Consider the following 27,322-nt stretch of genomic DNA (forward strand, 5'->3'; position numbering starts at 1 on the left):
ATTCTTAATTCATTATCTTTCACACACACTAAATTTGTAAACAAAACACAAATTACTATTTATTAGAATTAAAAAAATGAATAGAATACAGATTGAAGCGACGACTTGGCCTCTTTCTAAGTGGGTGTGCTTATGAAATTGAATCTGTTGTGTGACATGACAGGGTAATGTGGGTGGGGGAGTTTGAGCTGCTAAAGACATTAATTCTAATTTTAATGCTTCGCCACTTATTAATTTGAATAAGCAATGGCTTTCACTAAATATGACACAAAAAAATATTAATTACCATAGTAAGCTTTTGTATGAGACGATAGAAAAGAAGATTTTTCATTAAATATCTGCTCTAGAATTCATTTTATTTATTCATTTTTACATTTTGAGCGCTAAATATATGCATGTGTGTAGGTTAAAGCCGTGTTCAGATTAAGATCTTGGCTTAAAACAAACGGTGCTTCGGCTGCAGGACAATGAAGATTACTCAGACACGCCTGAATCATTAAAATACAACTTTAAGCCAGTAGTTAATGATGAGGGGAAACCTTGACAATGCGGATAAAAGCTCCTGTCTCCTTTAATAAATAATTGGATTTGTATTGAATATCTCCCCTCGCCTAACTCAATTTATCCACTTTAAAACTAAGAAGTTATCACTAAGCAAAAAGTAAGTCTAAGCAAAAGTGGGTCACAATTAAACTCCGAGTTCTTCAGAGCGGTGGAGAGATGGTTTTCTTGAACATAGTGTCGTGCTATAAGAAAGGCACAGATCCATTCAAGTGTTTCATAAATTGCAGGTTTGGGATGAGCTTTTTGTATGCTGCCTGCACCGGCAACAACTTGACAGTCGGTTTCAAAGAGTATCCGAGGAACACCTGATGGGAGGTGCGCGATTCACCAAAGTGGTTCAGTCATGCACATCACACTATACTTGTTTTTATTAATCCCCACTGTACATCAGCCCGCCTCTTAAAACACTGTAGGACTCATATCAAAGCAGCACACGTCTGTTCTGTCATCTGTGGAAAGGTCTAAAGTTTGTCTAAAGTTTGTTTCTTGTAACAAAGCTTTCCACTGTTATTAATGGAGATGAGAAGCAGGGCTCTGAGTTTAACTTCCAGACTGCCCGGGCCTTTCTGTTCGAAGTTTGCATGTTCTCCCCGAGGCAAGTTTTCCGCCTGGTGCTGCTGTTGCCCCATCAGCCCAAAACATGCACCGATCCATGCATTATCCTCCAGCTAAGTCGTCCTGTCCAAGCCTCGCTCAAGATCTGGAGATGGGGACATTGCTCCTGACAGGCCGCCCCAGCGTCAGTGAGGGATGGGTCAAATGCTGAGGACATATTTCCATATAACGTTAACCTTAACTTTGAGTAACCTTTTGAAATGATAGATCATGAGCCAAGAGTTTTCATTTATTCCACCACCCGGACCCAAACTTCACTACTAAGAGAACCAGGCTTAATGATCTCATCACATTGCTTAGTTAGTGCCTTCAAAATGAACTTAAATGATCCTCTTTTCACCAGCCCTTCCTGACCGCGTGCACCAAATACAGATAGTGCACAGCAGGAGCAGCGCTGGCTTGAACTTCGACGAGCTTTTAAAATCACCCTCATTTACATAATTGACATTATGCATGCTGCGCCCAGTAAATAAATATATAACACCACACCACCTCTGGATCACAGCTCGGCTTTCCTCATTAGGAGGCAAACTGTGCAATATTCCATTCCTGGTGAACGAAAGTCAAGTGTAGCAATTGCAATAATTACATTGGCGAGGCAGAGGAGAGGTGGGCGAGTGAGGGCTGGGCGGGGGCTCGCTGTGGCGGTGATGGGGAGGGATGTCTACAGGTGCCTCTGATTAAGGCTAATCCAGACGGACCTCCTCTCTCTCATCAGTGCTGCTGTGTGCGCCGTGAGCCCTGCTGGCTATAATGAGCTATAGACAGACGCTGTAATGTGCACATGCGCTGGCTAACGCGTGGATATGGACAGTGGGAATATGTCTGTGAGAATCAGTCATTTCCAACCTAGGGGACAAAGAGTCTCAGGGGAGTCTTAGAGGTCCAAACTAGACAGTGTGAATTTTAATGAAGTGATGGCGCGCTGATTACTCCTGTACAGTACTTTATAATCATCTCTACCCTATTACATCTTTATTTAGTAACGAGAAAGTTACGTTAAAGACTTTCCCAACGTATCCATAAATAAAAAATGGGGTTGCTCAGAAAAAAAAAGAAAAAAAAAAAGATTGGGATCCACTGCCAAGGGAGCGCAGTCATTCATTTACACATTTATATGAAAAACTAGTCTTATGAATATGTGTTTAGTGTGTACTGCAGAGCGCCCACTGTTGCATATGTAAACATTTCAACCATAGGTCTGTCTCACACGGCATTAGCAAATGTAAATTACCTTTCAGATGATTTATGTAACAGCGAAATGCGTTTTGAAGATTATCTACATTTTACCTCTTCGTTATTTTCAAATTTTCTGCGTGTACCTTTACCTGCAGCAACCGGGCTCCATATTGTCCTCTATAATGCGCGCTCCAGTGTACCAATTCAATCCCCTCCAAGGAGCCCTAACCCGCAGTCCCTTTATAACCACGCGAAGGCCACCACTCGAGATATTTTCTTTTGCTGCTGAGCCTATAGCCCAAAAGCCCTGACATCCAATTCACGTCTCCATTTGTAGGTAAGGACTCTGCTCTTTGGCTAAGTGGCAGGAGCTGTGGCCCTCAGCTCTGGCTCCACATCAATCACACTGGAGCGAAGCTGGAGATATGGATTCAGCTACAAGAGAGGTCTGGGAAGAGAAGGAAGGGAGGAGGTAGAGAATATAAAGCTGATCTGGGAATGTATAGAAGTAGATAATGTCTGAAGAAGGAGCGGAAAGTGGGAAGTTAAATGGTCGAAAATAGACTTGGGAATAATGAGATTCATATATTCCCATTCTTCACTTGGTCTTATTATCTTTCTCCTGTGTTTTCGATAACTCGCACAGGCAGGGGTTCTTAAGGGAAGCTAGTTACTCGATGATTTGGTAAATGTTATGACTCGCAGAAGTGTGACTCAGGGACACAACAACATTCATCGTCTGGGCTTCAGCCAGTCAACCTTCTGATTCACAGACGAATGCTCTGACCAGTCCGGCATAATGATGTGTCGAAGGGGCAGGTAATGAGGAATGAGTCAGAGTCTAGGTGAGAGTCGAAGAAGTGGTTTGGGTGAACAGCGGTGCCTCTGCTGGTGCGGGGTGAAATGTGTGTGTTTAAGAAAGTGCACCGCTGCGCTTTTGCTCTCTTCCACAAGCGGGAGGTGGCTGAGAGGATCGACGTGCCTGACCACTGAGCAGGCCTTTGAAGCTGCCTCACGCTGGGAGAAACTCTATTGGATTTAGAGAGTCTGCTTTTCATGAGGAAAGGCGGGAGCAAAGCAAATGAAAGACAAAAAGCAACATAAGCCCTAATACGGGGGAGGAAAGCCATAAGGGAACTAAAGAATTGTCCGTACACTCGGTACATGTACATACTGCATGTACTTTTCTTTGTACTACAGGCCTCGCTGTGCCATATGTATAATTAGCCACGGTCATGTACAGATGTACATTTACTGTGCATTTTAATCATTATTCTATAGGATTTAAAAGAAAAGTAATATTAAACACCATGAACATCTTCAATCGTGTTTTGCTGCGTTTTACTTTGGCAAAGCTCAGAGCAGACGCCCGCGCATGTGTGTGTTCTTAAAAGCCCTGTGAAGTCCACAGAGTGAAACGGCACTCATCATCTTTTATCTGTGCCGCATTTATTCTACAACAAGACTGTGGAGCAGCTGTTGCAAGTATTTTTAGAGGGATTTTGTTGCTAAAACATTTCAAACTTGGCATTTCAAAAGTTAAATTTTGTGTTTTCCACTTGTAAAGAAGGTAGTGAGATCTGGATGCTGCTGCTGGTGTAGCTAAATAATATATTTTATATTTTGCTTATACTCCTCAGGGAGAGAGCGGATGTGTAGTGATACACAACAGATCCAGTCAAATGAGAGTTTCACAGGAGAATAGCCACATCTGTTTCACAGAGGATTAGCCCACTGGATAGGATTGGCTCTTCTTTTAATTGCCATGTATTTTAAATAGTTGTAGCTACTTGTTTTCTTTCAAACTTCTCCAAAGCCAAAATGGTCTCCTCACAAAATATTTGCATCAGGGAACAGGGATTACATTATTATTATTATTATCTGTGAGGGATTAAGGATTTGTCTCAAAGCACGAGAGATGCTCTGCTAAACACAAGTCTCAACAAAACATGATTAAGTCACAGTAAACAGCCCAAAGACTGGACACTACTGTACACTGGACAGTACTGTACACTGGACAATACTGTACACTACTGTACACGAGACACTACTGTACGCTGGACACTACTGTACACTACTGTACACGAGACACTACTGTACGCTGGACACTACTGTACGCTGGACAGTACTGTACACTACTGTACACGAGACACTACTGTACGCTGGACACTACTGTACACTACTGTACACGAGACACTACTGTACGCTGGACACTACTGTACGCTGGACAGTACTGTACACTACTGTACACTGGACACTACTGTACACTGGACAGTACTGTACGCTGGACACTGGACACTACTGTACACTGGACAGTACTGGACACTACTGTACACGAGACACTACTGTACGCTGGACACTACTGTACACTGGACAATACTGTACACTGGTCACTACTGTACACTGGTCACTACTGTACACTGTACACTGTACAATACTGGACACTACTGTACAATGGACACTACTGTACACTGGACACTAGTATAAACTGGACACTAGTATAAACTGGACACTACTCCCTCTAAACTGCGCGCGTGCGCAGTTGCGCACTGCTGACACGGTCTCCGCGCACAGAAAATCTGCGCTGCGCACAAAAAAATCGAACCGGAGTTGAAAATAAAATAAACACAACAATTGATTCTGCGCTATTTTTCAGTGTGAGTCAGTGAGTGTGACCAGGGACGAGCTGCTCCAGACAATTATGTGATTCACAGACGTATCTGCGCAGTTTATCCACGTCATTGACAGACTCCTCATGCGCCGCTACCAGAGTTTTAGCCGATGTGGAGTGAAGACTCGCTAATGATGCTAATGATGCTAATGATGCTAATGATGCTAATGATGCTAATGATGCTAAGTGTTTATCCCCTTAACGTTCCGACGGCCCGCCCTCGGGCGCACTGTTACGCACTGTTTTGTATCAGTTTTGCGTTTTAAACATGACGAAACGGACAAAACAAAGGAAGTACACGACCGAGGACACTGTGGATGTTTGGTCATTGACTGTCATTAGTTTGAGTTGTAAAAATCAAATGTTTGTGTCATTTACTGAAAAAGAGTTACCGGACTGTCCCCCAGACACAGGACAATCTCACTCAGTCACAGCAAAAGCTTCACACAACGGCTTATACTCATAATACAAGTCAGAGCTTTATAATAAAAACGTTAAGTGTGTTTTCAACATTGGAGTTTACAGTTGGTTTGGTGGAAGCTCATGTTTTGCCATAGTTCAAATTTAATATTTATACTTCCAATAGCATTAACACACTACACAGGTCAAGAGCAAGATTTTTGTCATTTTCATTGTATAAGTGTCTAAAGCACTTAATTAAAAGTCTTATAACAGAAATGTAAATGCGGCAATTTGATTATTTCAATAAACCATTTAACTTGGATGGATGTGATGCAGCAGGACCACAGTGCGCACGTCTGATGTCGCTCACACTGGTCCATGGGACGCTCAGGGAGTTTGTGTGTTTGCTCAGACTCATGAAAAATTAGAGGGAACATTGCTGGACACTACTGTACACTAGGGATGGGACGATATACGATAATATCGTTAATCACGATAAAAAAAGGTCCGCAATTAATCGTTCGTGGCATTTCTTTATAATCGCATCATCGCGCACGATTATAATCGCCTTTACGGCACCACACTGTCTCATGTTTCCAGTTCCAATCTAACGTTTAGATGTTAGTTTGTGGTGTTTGCCCACTCTGACATAGCAGTGACACTTGTAGCCTCTGTGCTTATCTATGTCTGAACTGTATTCTGTCAGATATCAACAATAAACAAAGTCTGATCCGTAACTCTCCACAGGAACGTACCAGTGCACACCTCACCCGTGCACAGATGAGACGCTAATGTGTGCACATCTTAGATTTTTACCTACAATAATGCAAACTGCAGAATAAAACAACACCTTTTAAACAATAGACAAATTAAGTCTAATTCATACAGCTGAACACAAATGTGCCAGAGCGCATGGTCCGAATGTGCACTATGTGCACAGAAGCAAAGCTAACGATTATACACGGTATATTTTACCTACAATTAAGTCAATAGCAGAATAAACCACGCTTACCGATCGAGAACAGCATCCAATCCATCAAAAAATAAGGTCCTTTACTCCTGAGTCCACTGTGGGATCTTTAATCTTTGCCATGAACCGCTCCAGGTCCGTGATGCCTCTAGTTTAACTTGTACAAACATCCACAGTGTCCTCGATCACGTCCTCCCTTTAGTTTGTCCGTTTCGTCGTGTTTAAAACACAAAACAACAGTGCGTAAAATGCGCCATTATGCACACATATCTGCATCCACTCGTTTCCCAATTCACCAAAGATTAAAAAAATTAAGTGTTCGTCGACGGGCACTTGCGTCACTTCCGGCGCGACAACGACTGGTCTATTTCGCCAGCATGGCATTGAGGAGTACACATTTTCTTCCGGGTACGTCTGTTTACAGAAAACCATTTCCTGTCATACATCCTGTCCCGCTGCTCATTGGCTGTAAGGGGAAAACGTCACTAAATGTGTGTAATGTAATTGGTGGATTCTACAAGGGCCTCAGTAACCCACAACCCCCACCTTATTGGCCAACACTGGTGTCAGTCACAAGCTAACACATGTGTTAGCACTGGGGAACAAAGTTGGCGCTATCAGAAGTTTATTATTCCTGAAATCGACAAAAGAAATGCAAAGAAGTGACGGAGCAGATTTCATATTTGGAGTACTTTCCTGCAGCAGATTAGACATGGAGGATCTTATTTTGTGGACATAATTTCTTGACTGGGTTATATTCTCTGGACCTTTACGGACACTTTGTGTGAATATGTTGATGTTTGACAGAACCAGAGCGCTCAATGGTAAGTGAAGTCCAGATTAACACTTTGTGACTTTTCTGTAAAAACGTCTTTCCTGTCAGCACTGTGGTGATTGCAGGTGAAAATGGTTTGCATATCCAGAAAGACGAGCGCTGCAGCTTTCATTTGATGTGTTTGTGTGGGTGACGCAGAAGTGTATGTACATTGCTGTAAAGTTGTAAAGTAGGCCCGGGCCGTCGGAACGTTAACAGGTTAATAATTATCGCGATAATATCGTTAATCGCGATTATTTTGGCCACAATAATCGTGAGTCTAAAATTTAATATCATCCCATCCCTACTGTACACTGGACACTACTGTACACTGGGCGCTAGTATAGACCGGACACTACTATAGACCGGACACTACTATAGAATGGACACTACTATAGGCTGGACACTTGTATAAACTGGACATTAATATAAACTGGACACTCCTTTACACTGGACACTTGTATAGACTGGACACTTCGTCATTTCAAAGAACTGCATAATGGATGAAAGAGTTTACTTGAGTTTACACTGGATTAATATGAAGTTTTATTTATTTATTTTTTATAACTTTTTTATGGAACGTGTGCTGTAGTATTTTGCATGTTGTCTAGTATTTACATTTACATAATTAACTTAAAAACATAATAAAAACCAGCAGATACCACTCCCCGTGCGTTGTCACACCACACTCCTCACCGGCGCCGCGTCAGGCTCTTATTGCCGTGTGTTCTGGTTAATGGGCGACGTGATGGTTGGAGTGTACACAGCGTCGCTTGGATTACTTGTTCTCAGATATGTCACTGGGTCTGTCTGGCTGTATAAACAGAGAGGACAGCATAACAAAGCACCGCTCGCAGCCACAATTGACCTTTGGGGTTCTGATCGCTTAATGTGTTCTGTGTGCTGCTGCTGATAATGCCCCCCTCAGTCTCTGTCCAAATCTCAAACGCACTGTTTTTTTTTTTTCCCTTTCCTTTTCCATGACGGCGGGTAATATTAAGAGGGACGAGCTGCTGTCCTTGCACCTCCAGTTGGCATTTAAACAGCCATATACTGTTAGGGGCCAGTGTGACAGTTGATAGGTCCACATCATTTAGTGAGAATGACAGACTGAAAACAGAATGGATGGTGAAGTTGAATGAGGAAGTCTATTCAAAAGCAATCACATGCAAATTTGTAACTGCGGGCATTTACATAATTTATGTATGTTCACCTTGGAGAGGAAAAAAGATTTGCAATTCTATTTGGGATCATAACATGGCAGTCATTATGTTAGCAACACTTGAGGATTGAATGGGCGGCCCAGAGAGCGACAGAGTGGAGATTGTTTCCTGTTCAACACCGGCTCATTTGACTACGGTTTAGCATGCCGCTATGCAAAATACCCCCAACACCTGCTCTGCTAGACTTTATCAATCTAGTTTTGATTATCCGGCCAAGGTTTGATCAACTTTACCTTCTGCCTCTTGAATTTGATGTGTTTATTTGAGTGAAATCGTGAGCGTGAACGGCCGTCACTGCCCCACACAAGCCTCAGAGCTGGTAAATAGGCTTAACATATCCCGAGAGCTAACAAACTGTAATAATAATGCTAAAAAAATTAACTAGAAACAGCAAAGAACACCATTTTAAAAAGGCAGTATTAAAAGTTTGGGCTGTCTTGAGGCGTCTACGGTCTACAGCGCTGGAACAATGAGCCCGCTGCATGTTTAAGTCAGTGATTTCAAGTACTAGATTCCTCTGTGTTGGTTAACTCCTTGTCTTTGCCTGTACCTCATGAGACTCCAAAGCCTTACCACAAAGCTCTCCTCCAAGGTTTAATGCGACCAATGAGATTATTTCTGCTTGCAGAGCTGCTCTCACTGGAAATGTTTGTCGAGCTCAAATCCCAACCCCGCCACCCTGTCCGGTCCACGTGTGGCCGTCGACTCGCTGGACTGAGGACGGCTGGCACAAAGCGTGGAGCCCGTTCGGCGGTGGCACACAGCTGATTTGATTGGGCGTTTCGTCTCTGCCTTCAGAACCGGAGCAGGCGAACACACGTACAAGGGCAGCTGATTGGAGCTTTCCACATTCGGTCTCAATCAAAGAGAGAATCACGAGCCGTCTGATAAAAGACTAGTGCTTTATGTTAGCGCCGTATCAGTGGGTAATGAGAATGCTAGATATAGGGAATCCTGCATTCAAATGAAGGAATCTATGTTCAGTGCTGATTTGTAAGCGAGGTGTAGTAGCTGGAGACAAATGCATGCACTCTGGTAATATGATACACTGTGATAGTTGTGTGTTTTTGTTAATTTAATTCCACATGTATCAGTGATTTAGTCAGTACGGCGTCTCATCGTCATATTTACATGTACATCATACTGTGGTTTGCAAGGTAAAGAGTAAATCAACGACAATGCTGTTGAATCTTTTAAAAAGCACATTTTGAATGCGTAACATATACATATACACAGACGCTGAAGGGCTAACATTATTACCATATCAAAAGTTTATTCTGACCATGAGAGACAATCAATAACAATATGTGCTGTGCTCATCCAGTGAGAAAGAACCGCTGCAGCAAATTGGTTGACTATTACTGATAAGCTTAATGGCAAAGCCGCACCGCAGCATTTCAATGAGCACATTACTATTTGTTCAGAGGAGGAATAATGAGGTGACAACAGAGAGGGTCTGTCCTCTTCTTATAGGAAAACTCTTTCAGACGAATACACCAGTGTTACTCTTAAATGATATCTGCAGCTGTAAAGCAAAAGGAACGATATTTAAACTCTGATAATGTTATAGATGATTGTCACTATACGCCCCGGTGAGGACAGGGGCGGATTAAGGATGGTTTAAAAGTGGATCCTACTAAATATTTAAATGCAATATCTGTCAGTTCTGCAGTCTATTTCGTGCGAGGGTTGACATAAGTCAGACATCTTCTATGTACACAAAACATGGCCGTACAAAGTGGCTAAGCTCCTTCTGTGTGGACTGGGACGTCTGTGCAGATCCAGAGGCTCTTTCAGCTGCCTCCTGTCCCAGGACAGCCACACAGAGGACTTGGCCCGCTCTCTCGCTGTCCGCTGGATCAGAGAGGCCATGCGCTATCATCCAGGCACTGGCCACACTCGAGCCACACTTCGAATGACAAATTGGTTTGGAGGGGCCGAGTGACCAAAGATGGAGCCAAGAAATATACTTTGAAGAGAGAAATGCATTGGGCGTCGTGACAAGCATGACACATTCTATGGTCAAGTGTGACTTCCAGCATGTGCACTGATCCACATCCCAAAGACGTTCAAATGAGTCGAGGCTCTTATAAAGACAATGCCAAAGTATTTATCTTAGAAATGCAACCAAAATATTTGAGGATTAGAGGGCTTTTCAGTAAGTCTCTGATCTCATGGCACCAATGTGAATCAAACTGTTCCCGCCTTTTCAAACTCAGAGTTTTATGTTGGCTCACTGGAATTACACTGTTTTTATGCTGCATTTTCTGGTATGACTGATGCAGTTATGGTATATGTATTTATCTAATTACATGAAAATAAGTGAACATATTAAGAATTTAAAAATATGTTGTTTCTCCCTCTCATATGTATCAGGCAGAAATACAATAATTGCTGATTCTAGTCCCATTAGAGAGAAACATGTGGAGCACAAACTGTGTCTTTAGCCCAAGGAAGCAGTTGAGGAGGACTGCATTATTAAACTGCATCTGATAATAACAAAAAAATAAATATATATATATATATATATATATTATTTGAAGTTGAAATATGTAAATCCAACTACTTCTCAACAGCACCATTTACTCTTGTTTTTTTACAATAAAAACAGGCTGATTAAATTCTAGAACGATTATCTCTGAACAGGCTCTCTCGCATGGGTGGCTGGTTGTAATGACGTTGTTTTCTGCAGGCTTGCTGGCACCTTGGTCAAAGCCATGCTCCTGTGGGCCTCTAGGACTCCCTCTCATGTAAATGAGGTCCTTTTCCTTTGCCAAAGCAATCATGACATTGCACTGGTGCAGGCCGAGGTCTGCAAATAAGCCATGTCAGGAGCACACATACAGAACCAGGATATTCCCCACTCCAATCCTCTCCAAAAACCGTGCAGCCGCACCAGTTGGCACCACTGAAATTTGGTTTGAAGTTGTAAAGTATTTTTACTTTTGTTCTCAAATTGCTTTGCAAATGAGGCCCACCCTGGCACCATTTCAAAGCTCTTGTGCTATATGTGCAGCTTGCTTCAGGCACTTGTCTGTGAAGCTGCAGTGTTCAGTATGCATATGCACAGTGGTGCTGGGAGTTCACTTTGGAAGCCTAGATAAACATGCCAGGCTGCGAGCGAGATGGAAGGCAGCATGCTTATGTCTTGTCAACCTGTCTCTGTGTACTTCATGTGTTCTTTACTGTGACTGACGTGCTCCATCTATTAACATGGCATGCAGGCAGTCTGAAAGCCTTGTGGGTTTTTACCTATTAAAAACAATATTCTATCGTTTTTGATGGGCTTACGTCGCCTGAAACTACGCCTTATAATTTTTGGACGTCAGAGCATTGTTCACATCAAATTGTTGTGCTACTTGAAGTCACATCAAAGTCATTGTTTTGCTATGTGCCATTTTGCTTTGGCTCTGACATTAATATGGACTGATTGTACAATGAAGCTGAAGCACAGTCTTTTGTGCTGCAGCGACTAAACGTGAGCCACAGACGCTCTGGCTCACAATTACAGGGCTTCATTCTGGCCATCGCAGAAAAAAGGACAGGCTTTGAGATATAAGTGTTGTCCATATTGTATTTATCTTTGATTGCGTGTCCAAATCTGCGGCAACATGGTAACAAAGGAAGAAGTGAAACACAGAGACTCCAGAGACTCACAAAGTGCTAATGAACAGCAGTAGGGGGCATTTAGGGAGCGGGGGCAACACAAACCTCATCTTTCAAAGACATATAATCTTCTCAACCTGCATTAAACACATATTCTCCTCGTGCTGGAAAATCAAGGCGTTAAGCTGGACCACCACCACAAAGAGCATTTTTAAAGGAGCTTAAAGCCAAAAGGTGTCAGGCGTGTCAAAAGGAAATTATTCTTTTCATCATTAGTTCATAATCTATATATGAGCCGCATATGTTTATAAAACGGTGGAACACTATTAGCTTTACAAAATCTGACCCAGTTTCACCCTGGACAGATGTTTGGGGAGCGTCTGTGTGGGGTTTTGACTGTTTTTTGAGTTAAGGGGATACTTTATTTTACTCATTTTTCTTTATGAGGTTCCTTGAAAACATGACCTGTAATGGCTCATCTGTTTGTAGTCACATTAGCACAAATATGGTATGGACTCTTCACTCTAGAAACTGTCAGGAGCTTGTGTCAGTACAAAAGTAGTGCAAATCCACAGAGAGCGGTATAGACAGAAGCAGAGAACGAGAGAATATATCCTGTAGCACAGATCAAAAGCATTGCAGTCACATGATGAAGGCGCTTGATAATCCGTGAACTACACTGCTCCTTTAATCCTTTGGAGAGAACAATATTTTAGTGGAGTCAGGAGGTCAAACAGTGTTGGTAAAACTAAACCTTGAGATGCTCTTTACCAAACCCCGCCACTTGGGAAAAGCAGGATAATAACATTTGCGAGCAGCCAAACAAATGGGCCACTAGTCTTTGTCCACTCAGCTCAAAATAGTGTGATCTGGCTGTTCAGCTTAAAATGTCCTCACTTATTTTGAATGGAAGTTATAAAAGCCAATCCAAAAGTAAGATGGCAGCCGTTTTTCACATCTCGACGTACACAACACAAGTAAACCACGTCTGCGATGGGGAACGGCGATAAAGATCTGCGCTTGATCAGCACGTCTGCCTAAAATCCGCCGAGCAAACCTCATGTTACAGTTATCAGAAAATACATTTGGATGGATATCATAGCTCTGTCCTCTACGGCTCTCATCAAATTACAATAACCGAGGCTTGCACTTGGAAAAGACAAAAACATCAATATGTGGTGTAATCCTAGGTTCTGTGTTGCAAGCCCTGTCAATATTGCTTGTGGGGCTGATGCAAAATGTTTCAGAGTGAAGGTGAGCTCAAAGATGACAGTGTCTCTTTTATTTTCTTGATTTTATGTTGACAAAAAGAAAAGAAAGTCTTCGCAAAATGGCATCGTGTGGTGTAGACATGCACGAAGATTCATTTTTCATTATTTATGTGTGTATTTATGTATTTATTAATGCGGTAAACCATCTTCAGGTTGATCTTAAGAGAAGAAAATTACACAGGTCCAAGCTTGGAGGAAAAACGGTGTAATGAGAGAAAGTGCGTCTGGTTTAATCCCAGTTTTTCCCAACGTTTCAATCCATGCCACCTTGAAATTATTCTGACTATAAGCATCACATGGCGTCCTCTTCCTCACTGTAACTCCGCCCCCTTCCTTTCTTCCCCCTCCAGACTAGATCACCATGTTTATTTGTCACATCAATTAGGATATCATGCTCATATAGCCCCCTCGATCTTCAGGGAAAAATCTACCCGCTAATTCCATCGCTCCAGCATGGCCCATTTATTCATGTATATTTTATGAAGCTCAGTGTTTATGTTAGAATGAAGTCTCCTCGTGTGTGTTTCCCCGCTCTGTCTTTGCCTCGGCCGGTCGGAGAAGGAATATTCTTCTCCAAATGAAAAATAGATGCGTAGTGTCAGGAGAGCCCGCGCCCGTCCTGGTAGTACCATAAGGCGACCATTAATAGTGTCGCGGAGCATCAGACGTACCACTGGCACTTAATTGGATTTGAGCACATAACCGAAAGCACCTGTGTGAAAATCAACAGCGCCTTCCCCATGAGGCTTTGCAGGCGTCCTAAAACGTTTGGCACAATGCACGTTTTGTATTTGTCAGTGAGGTCAAGTAAAAAAAAGTCGCAGTGTTTTGTGCTTCTTTTTTTTTTTTTTATAAGGGCAGATATGCAAATATTTCAGGTTTTGCATAAACGGGAGCAGCAGGACCATCTGTCGTCGTCCTGGTGACTTACCTTACTGTGTCTGTTTAATAATGGGTTCTTTCTTGTAACGAATGTAATACTAGCGTGATTATCATTTAACCTAAAAACACATGTTGAGACAAAGAATTTGGCAAAGAGGAACAAAGTACCAAAGATTTGCAAGAAAGTGAAGTAAAATACCAAGCAAGAGACCCAAAAATATACTAAAAGATGTACATTAAGTCAGAAAATTAGCTTTAGATCAACTTAAAATGATGATTTAAAGATTTAAATTTATTATAGGTTGATATTAAACTTTCTTTTGCTCTAAATGGTACTAAACTTTCTAAGATTTCTTCGTAGTGCCGAGAAAAACGAGACATAAAAAAAAGTTGGTTTATTTGCGTAAAATGTTCAGCGTTCACGTGCCCAACAAGTCACACTGCACCGATTCTCTGGGCGGCTTAAAACGATGTCCCTATAGAATTTATTTGCTGTCGAACTTGAGCAGCCCCTGCAAAAACAATACAAAACCCGAATGACGATGGCGACGCCCACGGAAACTGCTGGAATATCATTTGTAAAAGTCGTAGGAGTAGGAGTCTGTAGGATCCTTTAGCTGTCGGTCATTGCAGTCAAAACAAGGTCAAAAAGATGTCATCTCGCATCGCCATAATACAAATGTAATAGGCATTTAACCTGAAAGCATATGTCCAGACAAATCCTTTGGCAAAGAAGGATTTAAGTCGCGGAAACCAAACAACAACTGCTATTTTCCCGACGCATCAAATATTACACAGGATATTTCGCCTCTCTTAATCATAGTAGTCTTAGCGGGCGGCGGAGGTTGTTGGTGTAAGATGCTTAAATCTTATAGAGTCGCTGCGGAGATACTAATGGCACAGGTCGGGGCTAAGAGCTGGGGTTTGTGTCAGTGTAATTTGCAGTGAACCAGTCCCGTGTGCTGAAAACACGCTCTGATAATGTGTTTCTCTTGTAGAACTCGGCCCAGACACCAGACAAGTCTTTCAGCTCGCCGCCCCCAATTTGTCCTCATAAGGTAAGCCCCCGCTCCCACCACACAGCAAACGCGTGCAACTTATAGCACTGATTTGAGATATTTAATTTACTTTTTAGTCCTATATTATTTGGGACGTAACTGCTTTTGACTCGGCTCATTTCTACAAATTAATGTTTCTTTACTCTGCGGAAAAATATATATTATTTCTCTAAAAGGATGAAACGGAAACAGTAGGAGAAGCTAACGCGGAGGCACTTGCAGCAGCAGGAGTGTGGTGAAAAATCTGTGTTTTAAGAAGCTGAAGAAGTGGTAGCAGTTGACTTGCATTAGAAGTGTCGGTAGTAGTAGGGTGTAGTAGCAGTACTTTTCACAAATATACTTAGTTGAGCTTATATTCTTGATGGATAACCGCTGCAAAATGTACAGAGTATGTTCAGAATTTACTTAACTCGCTGATTCGCAGACACTGATTGCGAATGACTCCGAATCTGTTGAAGAAGTGTTCCAAAAGGCCACATTATGAGTTGTTAATTATTCCTGTCCTTTCTCAGTCAAAGTCATCTCCTCTCACTGACTTTAGTAAATTCCGGTGTCATCTATTTCTCTTGGTTGATGCTTCTTGCAAATGCGATAATGTGTCATGTAGTGAAAATCACACTAGTTCAGTTCACTTAGCACCAAATGTGTCAAAAATGCCAGTGTCCTCTTCTGGATGAGTGGCCGCGGTGGCGAGGAGCAGAAGACCTTCCGAAAAAAGTGCCTCCAAGTCTGACAGGCTGTCATCAGGCGCTCAAAGCCGCCATCGCTCTCAGCACTAATGCACACTTAAATATAACAGATGAGTTTGGGAGACTGGAAATGATTGTAGAAATATGAGAGGATGAATAAGAAAGAAAGAAAAAAAACAACCCAGGCTGAGATTGATGGTTGAAGGATGGATGGCAGCAGTGATTGACAGATGAAATCCACCTACACAGTGTTCCAGAGCTTCCCAAAAAATGGACCAACGCCCAAAAATGGGTCTCTAAAGATTGCATTTGTGTAGTTTTGTATCAGTAAATCTAAGAAAAGTAGAAATTTTCTCGGGCGGTGCATATAAGTACAGCTTTTGAATAAAACGTACGTTCAGATTCTTGGAAAAAGGAGAACTTTCGAGCAAAAAAACTGGCATTTCAAAGTGTTAAATGGGCAAATATTTATTGACAGACAGCTATCAAGACACAGTTGAGGTCACAGTTTGGACAAAAGGGAACTTGACACGTGCGTTTACTTGGGATTTGTCTGTTAAAACAATTCAAAGTGTTGTATTAAAACTCATCGGAGGCTTGTGGTACGTTGCAGGTGCAGCCGAAACCATTTGAATATTTGCCTAGCAGTCCTAAATATGAAAATGACTGGCACAATACCCTCCTGTGGCGACCTGTTTCTGTTAGGGCAGCTGCATTTCACAAATACAACTGTCATTTTAATATGTGTATCCGTGTGTAACGCAAAAAACAAAACAAAAAAATAATATAAAACATGGGTGACCAGGCCAGAACAAGAGCAAAATAGGAATGAAAGCAAATATAAGACTTTTGCTGTGTAACTTTTCTGTTTTGAGACAAGCAGGTGACACTAGCAGACCAAATTTCAAGTGAGATCTATGGAAAGGCAAGCCCACGCGCAGGAAAAATGCATTTTTATTCATTTTTCTGTGTCTGTGATTGAACAAATGCAGATAAGTGACAGATTAGACATTATAAAGTGCAAGTAAATGTGTTCGTAATGTTTTATGTGCACAAAAATTCTATGAAAACCCCATTTTTTTTGTCTCTAACCACCAACTGGAGCCATCTTACCGCCTCAGCATCGCGCCGTATAAATAACATGCAATCCTATGCGAGCCTATCCGTGTCTGCAGCCTTCCTGTGTGTTATTTATGGACGCACATTTTCTTGCCTCTCTCTCCCGTTTGCTTGACTTGTTCCATTGACACACTAGTGATGTAATGTGGGGAACACCACGTGCGGCTTTGTGGATGCCGTTGGAGCTGTTAGCGCCGCAACCTGATCTCCCTTTAGCCTCACATCACTCTTCATGATCTGCACCCACACAATATGTCTCACGAATACAACGGACTTGTTTAAGTAATTATGTACGCAGACGTAGTAGATCTACTCAATTACTCAGACAATCACAAGAAACCCATTAAGTCCAAAGACGAGATGAAGACAAACCTGGAGAAGCTGACATTGGGCATTATAACGGTTAAAGAGGCTGTTTATGCTCGTCTATGCCTTTTAAACCAACCCCCGTCACCTCCAGGAAAGCATTGTATAATCTTTGCAACACCTTTGAAATCATTTACAGTAATTCTTCCACCTGCCGTTCTCAAACTGAGCTAAAGGCCCAGCAGACGGCAGCAGAGTGCAATTCCGCTGCGATGTTTTGCGTCGATTTAACCAGAACAGAGTTAGAAAATCATTGTCAATAAAAAACAAGCGGATTAATCAATAATATTTCCCGTTTCCCTGTTGAGACGCTCAAGACCAGACGTGACAAAGGCTTTTCTGTGGTTGTGCTCAGACTATAGAACAGCGCCCTCTGCCTGTCAGATCTTAGTGCAGTTTAAGACTAGACTGAAAACCATCTCTCCTCCCTGGCATTTAATACGCACTCAACAGAATATCTTGTTATTTCATTCGTTCTTTCCCTGTGTGTTGTGTTATCTGTGGATTTGAGGGTTTTTTTGTTGACTTTTATGTGGAGAATCTTCAAAAATCTTGTTAGATGGTTTATTAAGAGGGCTTCCTGTTTGGTCTGTGCTTCCTGGAAAAAAAATCATAATCATTTGATGAGAAAAAAACAAATCTCAAGTGACACTCTGCTGTGGTAGCGTCCCGACTATAGAACAGCGCCCTCTGCCTGTCAGATCCTCTCAGTCTTTAGCGAAGTTTAAGACTAGACTGAAAACCACCTCTCCTCCCTGGCATTTAATACTCACTCAACAGAATATCTTGTTATTTCATTGTTCTTTCCCTGTGTGTTGTGTTATCTGTGGATTTGAGGGTTTTTTGTTGACTTTTATGTGAAGAATCTTGTGTGATAGTTTATTAAGAGGTCTTCCTGTTTGGTCTGTGCTTCCTGGAAAAAAAATCATAATCATTTGATGAGAAAAAAACAGATTTCAACTGACACTCTGCTTTTAATAAAATCCACTTTGAGACATTTTAGCTTCAGCTGTGACAGCACATTCAGGCGGCTGGTAAAATAAGTCAATGACAGTCAAATGATTTAAAAGGATATTGTGATTATAATAGCCAGAATAGGATATGGCCTGTCTTTATACCCTTGCCTTCATCTGCATGGTGCGCATCCCCTCAGATGGATAGGGCTTTTAAACTGCTCTGTGATTATATTAAGAGTGTGAGAATGAGAGTGCAGCCGATGGAGCAGGGTGGGAGGAGAGGAGAGCCTACCCAAGCACTAAGTATATGTAATTGCTTCTTGACACATTGGCCAAATTTTGCAGTGCCAGGATCTGAGCGAAGATGATTAACGGCTGTCCGAGTGGGTGGGCATCGCGGGGTCATACGGGGGCTCCGGTTTCCATAGCGATCCCAGTTTAAAGGCCATATACTGCATATTATTGAAAATCCCAGCGGCTGCCACATTGTTAAACTACAATTATAACTGGTGCGGAGAGGATTGTCTGTCCAATGCCGAGCTCAGGCCTTTTTCTTTTTCCCTCCTTCTTTTCTCGGGAAATATTTTTTTTCCTTTCTATTTTTCTTAAATAGTCCTTTTCCAACAGTGGAGATAAAGAGTAAAAATGTTGTATTGTGTGAATAATTGATGAGTGGGCTCACCTCAGAGCATTATTACGGAGCGCCAGGCAGGGTAGGAGGTGAGGCCAAGATCATATTTCTGACACCAAGCTTCAGGCAACGCAAAATTGTGTCAGTTTTTCCTTGTGAAAGTACAGCTTGAATAACGCTTTCTCATTAAAGTCGAACATGGCATGGAATGAATAGCGAGCAGGGAATATGGATGTAAACGGTGGGTTTGTATTGAACCACTGCACAGGTGATGAACACACTGAACTGCAGGAGCACAGTCCTGGTGTACAGATGTTTTTTGTGGACTATAATTATTAAAAACAAAACAAAAATAAAATAAAAAATGGTGCATTACATAAAATCAGTTAAATCAGTCAGATATATTATAGGAGGCCATGCTGCTTCGTTTGTAAAAATGAGTAAAAATATAAAGTAATTAATGGGTCAGTATCAGACAGCTTTTTGGTAGTACTGACTAGGCCGAAGGATAAATAAAAAGTTAGAAGGAAGGGCATCTGGCATTAAAAAAAATCCCGAATCATCCTGCAGCTTTAAGTATATAACAGCTATCAGAGTTTGATAGTGCTCCGTCCTGAGGTGCACTGCACTTTGCAGTTCTTCAGAGCCGTGCTGACAGATGAACATGAATGTGTGTTCCAATGAGGAGATGCCATGCATAAATATATGCACGCTTCTGTGTAAACAGTGCAATCTTGTTAGGTGACAGATGGAGAGGCCAGGGGATGGGGGTGGGGATCACGCACCTCTGACAGCGTGTGCCCGCTCTGCACCCTGCACCATGCCAGCTTTCAAATTACTAACTTACTGAATCCACCAAACTCCATTTAGGGCTCTCCAGTGAAATGCCACCTAACAATGATTTAATAGACTAATGAACAGAACACATAAGCAAGCCACTTTAGCTCATGAAGATGGACTCATATGCAAATGTAAAAGCACCGATAAAATGTTTCAAAGATGTGTAAGCTGCAGCCTTTTACACACTCTGCAGGCCACACAATCAACACAACGTAATGATGATTCATTATTTATTCTAAAGAAATCCCCCCGGCATCCAAACAAGAGGCCAGTCATGTAGCTCATGGTAAAGGCACCGGGCTCTGTGTGGTGAGCTCCACAGCGCTCTAAACATGGACGTCCCAGTGCCATGTCCTTCCAGTCCACACACTGTGCACACCCCCTCACCATTCAGCAGAGGTAAATGTGATCTCACAAGACAGCCAGCAACAACCCTGGGCACCATCCGGCCGCTCGCGGTAGCATCGTGGCCATCGTCAAACAAATAATGCTTTGTGACTTCAAAAAGACAATCCAAAAGGTCATTTGTGACCTGTGGGACCAGGACTGTGCAGCAGCTGTCACTAGAAAACAGCACATGTCTGTGTCAAATGGCAAAAGGTACAGAACAGACCATCCGGCCGTGTAATAAAGGCACTGGATGGTGTATATATATCTATATATATATATATATTCTATCTATATATATATATATATATATATATATATATATATATATATATATATATATATATATATATATATATATATATTGATATGTACATATATATATACATACACATACATACATACACAGATAGATAGATAGATATTTAGTATTTTTTTACATAGACATAACATTTCTGTCTGTATGGTATTATGGTGTTATTATAACACATTCTGTCTTGTGCCCAGTGTCCTCCATGTCAGTGTGCACAGTTACACAGTTGCACAGTTGCACAGTTGTACACAGTTGTACAGCTGCACAGTTGTACATTTGCACAGTTATAGAGTTGTACAGTTGTACAGTTGTAGAGTTGTACAGTTGTAGAGTTGTACAGTTGTACAGTTTCATGGTGAGGAGATGGTCACTAAAAGCCTGACTAAGCTAATGCTACTTTTACATTCACATTTGCATTGGATATGAATGTGAAATATCAAACATGTAAATGAGACCCTTTAAGTGGTATGTAATCATTAATTAACATTAGTTCTGATTCATATTTAAACATTGACCCATTTTCTATAATCTTTTATTGATGTGCTGTTCAGTCAGTCACTGTTTTTCTGCTGCTTTCTGGCTCTGAGCTAATCCTCCAGGGCATCTGCACACCGACTGACCTCCATGTTCCACCTTATCTCCCTTGTCACACCATTTCCACAACAAGGGTTAATCGCATCAAAAATTCAGAGGGAATTGATGAATGAATATCTAATGCCTGCTCCCCCACACACACTGACCAGGCTCATATATCAGAACGAAACCACACCTCCATGTGGAACAAATCAATAATGTTCCATTTTGTAACAAATTCTTTTTTCTGAATTGTGAAATCCAATCTTCATGGACACACTAACAAATTGGATATTCTATCAGCTGCAGTGGAAGAAGACTGTGAGAGACAGCGACCACACTGTTTTCATAAAAATATCATTTGCATAGGGAGTGTAAAGAATGCCCTGCTTACAAATGTAATTCAGATTTGTTCAGTGTGCACTTTTCTCACTTCCCCCCTCATATTCTCGTCTGTGTGGCTGTCCTTTAGACTCACTTGCCTCAGAAAATCTTGCCTGCATCTCACTAAACCAATCAGGGATTTGAGAGCCTCACTTCCAATCAATTACCAGGCAAATCAGTGCAGAGGCCTTTGATATAGAATCATTTGTCACATCAGTGCAGATGGCTGGGGGCAGGTACCCCGGTGCCAAAGGCCGTATCCGTGTGGAAATGTCTGCTCAGGGCGGATTCTCCCGGCGCCCCCGTCCCATTAACAGGAAGTCATTGTGAGTCCCAGACTGCAGCCGGGCCCAGGGCTGTGCATTTGACCAATAGGAGTCAAATGAATTTCACAAACTGAGATATATTTTCATTCAATTTACCCAGATGAGTCTTTTACATAAGACACGTTTTAGGAGATGTATTAGCTTTTCTAGTTCACATAAATCGCACAATATAGTTTACATGTTTTTCAATTTTCTTGCAGACAACCAGCAGATTATACATCACCATTCACTTTAAATAGAACGGGTTGTTATTCCTGTAAACGCATCAGAACGAACATAAAAATATAGATCATGATTCCTACGCGTCATAATTGTTGTGGTGACTCACTCTGCTGCTCATGTGCCATTAACCTCTAGTTAACCTGAATGTATACCGTCACCTCCAGCAGGGTCAGGGCACCCACAGCTCACTGCATTATTTACACATCTCTCTTGTACCTGACGTGACACGACTAAGGTTTGACCTGTTCTCTGCTTCTATCGTAATTCAAATGTGATGACAGTGAACAGAGACGAGCGCTTTGATATTTACTGCACAGACGCCGACTTCACAAAGCAGCTGGACTGGAGACGATCACTGTCACTGACCCACAACAACTATTGGCGTGTTCATATGATTTTGTATATCGTCTTGTGTCTATATTGGTGATATGTAAAAACACTTATTAAAGTTATGGAAGGTTCTAATGCGCAAGAATCAATCGTGTTTTTCTTCGTTTTTTTCAGTTCCGCTGTTACGAAAGCACATTTTGAAGCAGAATTAATCAAAAAATATCCATAAAAGTTATTATTTCAACTCTGTCCACCTCAAATCTGATCATAATACAGCAAAAATAACCAAAATCTCCCCATTATTGCAAAGAAAATGTGCCAACAAAAAATACTGTCCTCCAACGATGAGTCCATATAGTGATTATAATGACAGTCCTACCACTTTATAAAATACAACAAATACACAAATACATAAATACACCTTAATTAGACTTAATAAGACACAAACAACAAATTGTTTATTAAGAATGATTCAGACTTAGGGGTTTGAGAGTTCTCCTCAACACACTATTTGTTCATTACAAATTAAGTCTTTGTTTGTGTTTTAGTATGTGCAGTTATTAAAAAGTGTTTAGCAGTTGTCATATGATTTTGTGTGTTATTTGAGACACACAGAAGTCCTTGTTATATTTTTAGTGAGTGATACAAGGATCTAATACATTAGAATCAATAGGCAAAGCAAGGCACGTTTATTTGTGTAGGATAATTCATACACAAGGTAATTCAAAGTGCTTTAAGAATAAGAAAGACATTAAAATCACAATACAACAAATGAAAACATAAATAATCATCATAAAATTAACATTAAAATCTCTTTTAATGTTAATTTTATGATGATTAAAATGCAGGATAAAGCCCTTTCAGTCACATTCACAGATAAACACAACCATTTGGAGCCTGGATTTAAACAATGTCAAAGTAGAGGCCTGTCTCACATTCTTCAGGAAGAATGTTTCAGGTTTTAGCTGCAGAAAACTGGTTTAGTCCTGGTTTAGTCCTGGTTTAGTCCTCCTCATGTGAGATGGTTCATGTGGCTCATGTGGGAGATGTTCTTTGGTGCTGGTCCTTGGAGAGACTTGTTCACACAGAGCTGCTTTAAAGTTTATTCTCTGAGCCACAGGAGTCACAGACCTGAGCCACAGGACACGTGTGTGAAGTACTTCCTGGTTACAATAGTCTAACCTCCTGAAGACAAATGCATGGATAAGTCTCTCCACGTCTGGTGTAGACAGCGCACCTTTAATTTTGCAGTGTTTTGCAGTGTTAAATGGTAAAAAGCTGCAGATGTATTTATTATTGATTTGACGTGTCTGTTAAAGTTCAATAGTAGTTTCATTAGGTCTTATGTTTCATTAGGTCTTATGGACGTCAGCACTTCTCTCTCTCGGTTTTGGCTCTTTTGCTGCTAAATGCCAGTGTGCCGCTTTCCAAGGTTAAAAGCAACTGCAGCATCTTAAAAGCAGGTTAAATCCCACACAAGGACACGGCAGTTGTTTTGCGCTTATCACAAGTGTCAGGATCTCGCGGCGGAGCTTGTTCTTCTCCATGTGATGTAATGACCTGTAAGATTCTGTCACGGTGCTCGCCTTGTGTGGTCAGGTTATTTTGATGTAATTGGGTGTCATTAAGATTATACTTAGTTTCCATGTTTAATGACTTCAACAAAGCCTTAGAGGGTTCATTAGCTGCATAGTGGTGCAATCTTGTCTGTGCGATACATCTCCCAGACAAACAGCGCGGCGTCTCGGGGTGCTCTGTCAACTTTATAAATTCACAGATAAAGCGTTTATCAAACACTTAATATTCGCTTTGAAAATATGTTAGTAAGGATGTTTATATTTGAACTGTTCAGGTGCCTCGTGGTTCTGTATTGATGCTTTGCGGTGGGTACGGGGGGTTCGTCTTTTTGGAGACAGTTTCACAGTTACCTTGGTGACACTGCGCACATGTTGGCGAACGCGGCCAGATACGGTGTTAGATGGTCTGAAAACCAAACGAGGTGAATGGTGCTAACTCAAAAACGCGAGCTTGCGACTTTAACTTCCAACCACAGACTGTTATGAAGAAGCGGAGTAAGCGAGTGTGACGTCAACATCGGCGTTTAGCTCCAAATGCTCAACGAGGCTAGCGGTTACTGTATAGACATCTACGTTAGAGCCGAGTTCCTTATGTTGAATTCCGATCTACAGTATTATAGTAACCAAAGAGCTAATCTGGAGCGAGGCTGTGGGAGGTAACGCCCCTTCCCACCTTCTGCTAAAACGAGAGAGCAGGCGGTTAGCAACGCTGTCAATCAAACCTGTTGCTAGCGGGAGTGACCTCGGGGAAGGAACAATATTAAGGGTCACATCTTGATTTACGGACACAGTAACAAAATAAAAACACCAGGATCATGTAGAGCAGGTTCATTTTAAGACCAAAACGATGAGTCTGACAGCAGCAGTTTTTCAATACAAAGCGAATTGGAGCCAGCGTCGACGTAGCCGGATGTGCACCCACGCTCGCCTCCTATCTGAAACGCAGCGGCTAGCGGGTTAGTCTACGTCTACGCTTCCAACTAAGTCAGTTCCTTACGGTGAGATTGTACTTCACACCCTCCGAGGAATGTTGCTACCATATGAAAAGTATCAATATGAAGCTTAATACAATATCTCGGCCCGTTCTTTCTCCTCCCGTTATAAATCAGCGCAGTTCAGTAGATGATATAATACCAGCTCCAGACCTTATACAGTCTGAAGCTACTTTCACAATGGCTTCAAATCAATGCTCCGCAAATGTGTCTTCAGGATGGATATATTATTAGAGCAGGATTCTGAATAAGTCATGACTGCCACTGGCTTTCACTGACAGTTGCTCATTGGTGCATGTCCCAAATTGTCTTCTGGCTTTATCTCTACCTTATTATAAGTAGATTATGACATCAGATGGATCGCGTGTCTTCCTCATGTTACGCTGGGTTCATACAGGTGATCCGTGCACGTGTTTGAATGTTATTACGTCGTCAGGAATGTTCCACACTGTGTCATTTAACTTGTACCTCTATGGAGACGAGCAGATGACACCGTTAGGCCAAGTGTCAGGTCAGATCTGTGGACCTACGGCTTGGCTCACAGTAAGAATGCATAATCATCAATGTATTTTAAAACAATGTAACATCTGTAATTGAATTCATGCAGTTTAATGCCATGCTGTGGAATATTCAGACAAAGCTATAACATCTCCATGGATACAATTACCAGAAAAGTGCAGTGTTTTCTAACTAATCAGCAGTTTTGTAATGTCACTGTTCAGTTTGTTCCCCGTGGAAATACTGTACACTATTTTAATCCTGTTGCTATGTAAGAAATATCAGTGTTATATATGTCTTATATATCTCTCTTTATATAAACCCAATCATTTTCACTGCAGCCTCCAACTACCACATTATGACAGCACCGTTTCTTTGGATAATTTGTGACAAAATGTGTATTTTATCTCATGGCACAGTCGTATTGTAGATGTTGGTGAGACAAACACATTCCACAGGAAACTGAAGCGATGATTTGAAGCGTCCAGGCTCTTAAGTCGGCCGCTCTGGCGAGGCTCGAGATATTTCCTCGCTGTGTGCCTTTGCATATTTCACAGTGGTGTAGTCTTTGGAGATGTAAGTCATACTGTGAGAATTTGACTCTGCATGCTAAAGAGGCATAAAGCAAAAGCACAAGAAAACACATCACCAGCCCATGACCTTATTACACTCGGTGCATAGCATGCAGCAGCAATATTTCCTTTATTTGTCATTATTACCACCCGCCATTATAGAGAGTGGGCGGAATATCAATTTGACAGAGGAGAGCTTCTGACTAAATGTTAAGGACCCCCCATCACGTGAGGCACATCGCAGCCTCGTGTGGGCAGACATGGCTGCTGTTTTACTACTTATGGATATTCAGTGGAGGGAATGTGCCGCGGCTCTTGCTGTAATAAGGCATTTACCATTGCAGAGTAGCTCCACTGCACCACGAGAACATATGTTAATGCACTTGGCAGTGGCCAGAGAAACAGCAAGAGGTTTGGAACAAAAAAAAAAGCACATGGGACGGGCCTCCCGGAGCATGCATTTGCTTCTACAAAGATATTAATATTACTAGCACACTGAGCGGTGGGGAGGCCGGGCTGAAATTACCCTGGCACAGAGCAGAAGTTTGTTTTGGTAATGGTGATGGACCCCGGTGGGTGCAGACAGACAGCCTCACAGTGTTTTACAGTCGCGTCAATAGTGTAATTTAAAATGACTGAGCTGCCAAGGAAACTGACACAAACATATTTGAGGAAGACACTAACTAAATAGGCAGACCGAATGCTACTTTGTCAGGCTTCAAGTATCAAGGTTAACACATGCTGACAGATGACAGCCATTAGGAGACAAGCCGATACGGGCGAGTCTCATCACAGGAATACAATAGAATCCAATCAATCATATTTGTGCATTTCATTTAGAAACAGGGGAAGAAATAATGATTTATTAAAAGTCCTGTATTACGCAAAATTGACTCTTGTGAGCTTTTAGCCGTGTTAGAATGTTATTACCTCCTCAAAAACAGACCTGGAGTTGTGTTTTGTTTCATACATTTTTGAGTAACCTTTCATTATTAGTCTAACATCTCCAAAGCTCAAAATGCTCTGTTCCACCTTGTGATGTCATGAAGTGGTAGTTTTTTTTTTTCATTTTAGTTCAGTAGAGATTGGCAATTCCAGTGGCTGAAATGATCCAAATGATTCTAGTGAAGGTGTGTGCAGTTTAAAAACACAGTGGAGCACTTCCTGTATTACCACATGATGACATCACAAGGTGGAATGGAGTGTTTTCTGTTTTCAGAGAAGAACACAACTCAAAAAACACAACTCCAGGTCTGTTTGTGATGAGGAAACAGCATCAGGACATAGATCAG

General features: G+C 41.6%; 1 protein-coding gene across 1 annotated transcript in view; it reads left to right on the top strand.

Annotated features, from left to right (window-relative positions):
* The window catches only part of pcdh11 (protocadherin 11), a 161,133-nt gene that overhangs the window by 47,699 nt on the left and 86,112 nt on the right, over positions 1-27,322 (top strand). The window contains exon 4 of the mRNA XM_033974233.2: positions 15,196-15,255. Within this exon, the coding sequence (XP_033830124.1) occupies positions 15,196-15,255 (60 nt within the window). The remainder of the gene's footprint in view (positions 1-15,195; positions 15,256-27,322) is intronic.

This window comes from Periophthalmus magnuspinnatus, chromosome 10, assembly GCF_009829125.3.
Source record: "Periophthalmus magnuspinnatus isolate fPerMag1 chromosome 10, fPerMag1.2.pri, whole genome shotgun sequence".
NCBI classification, from domain to species: Eukaryota; Metazoa; Chordata; class Actinopteri; order Gobiiformes; family Gobiidae; genus Periophthalmus; species Periophthalmus magnuspinnatus.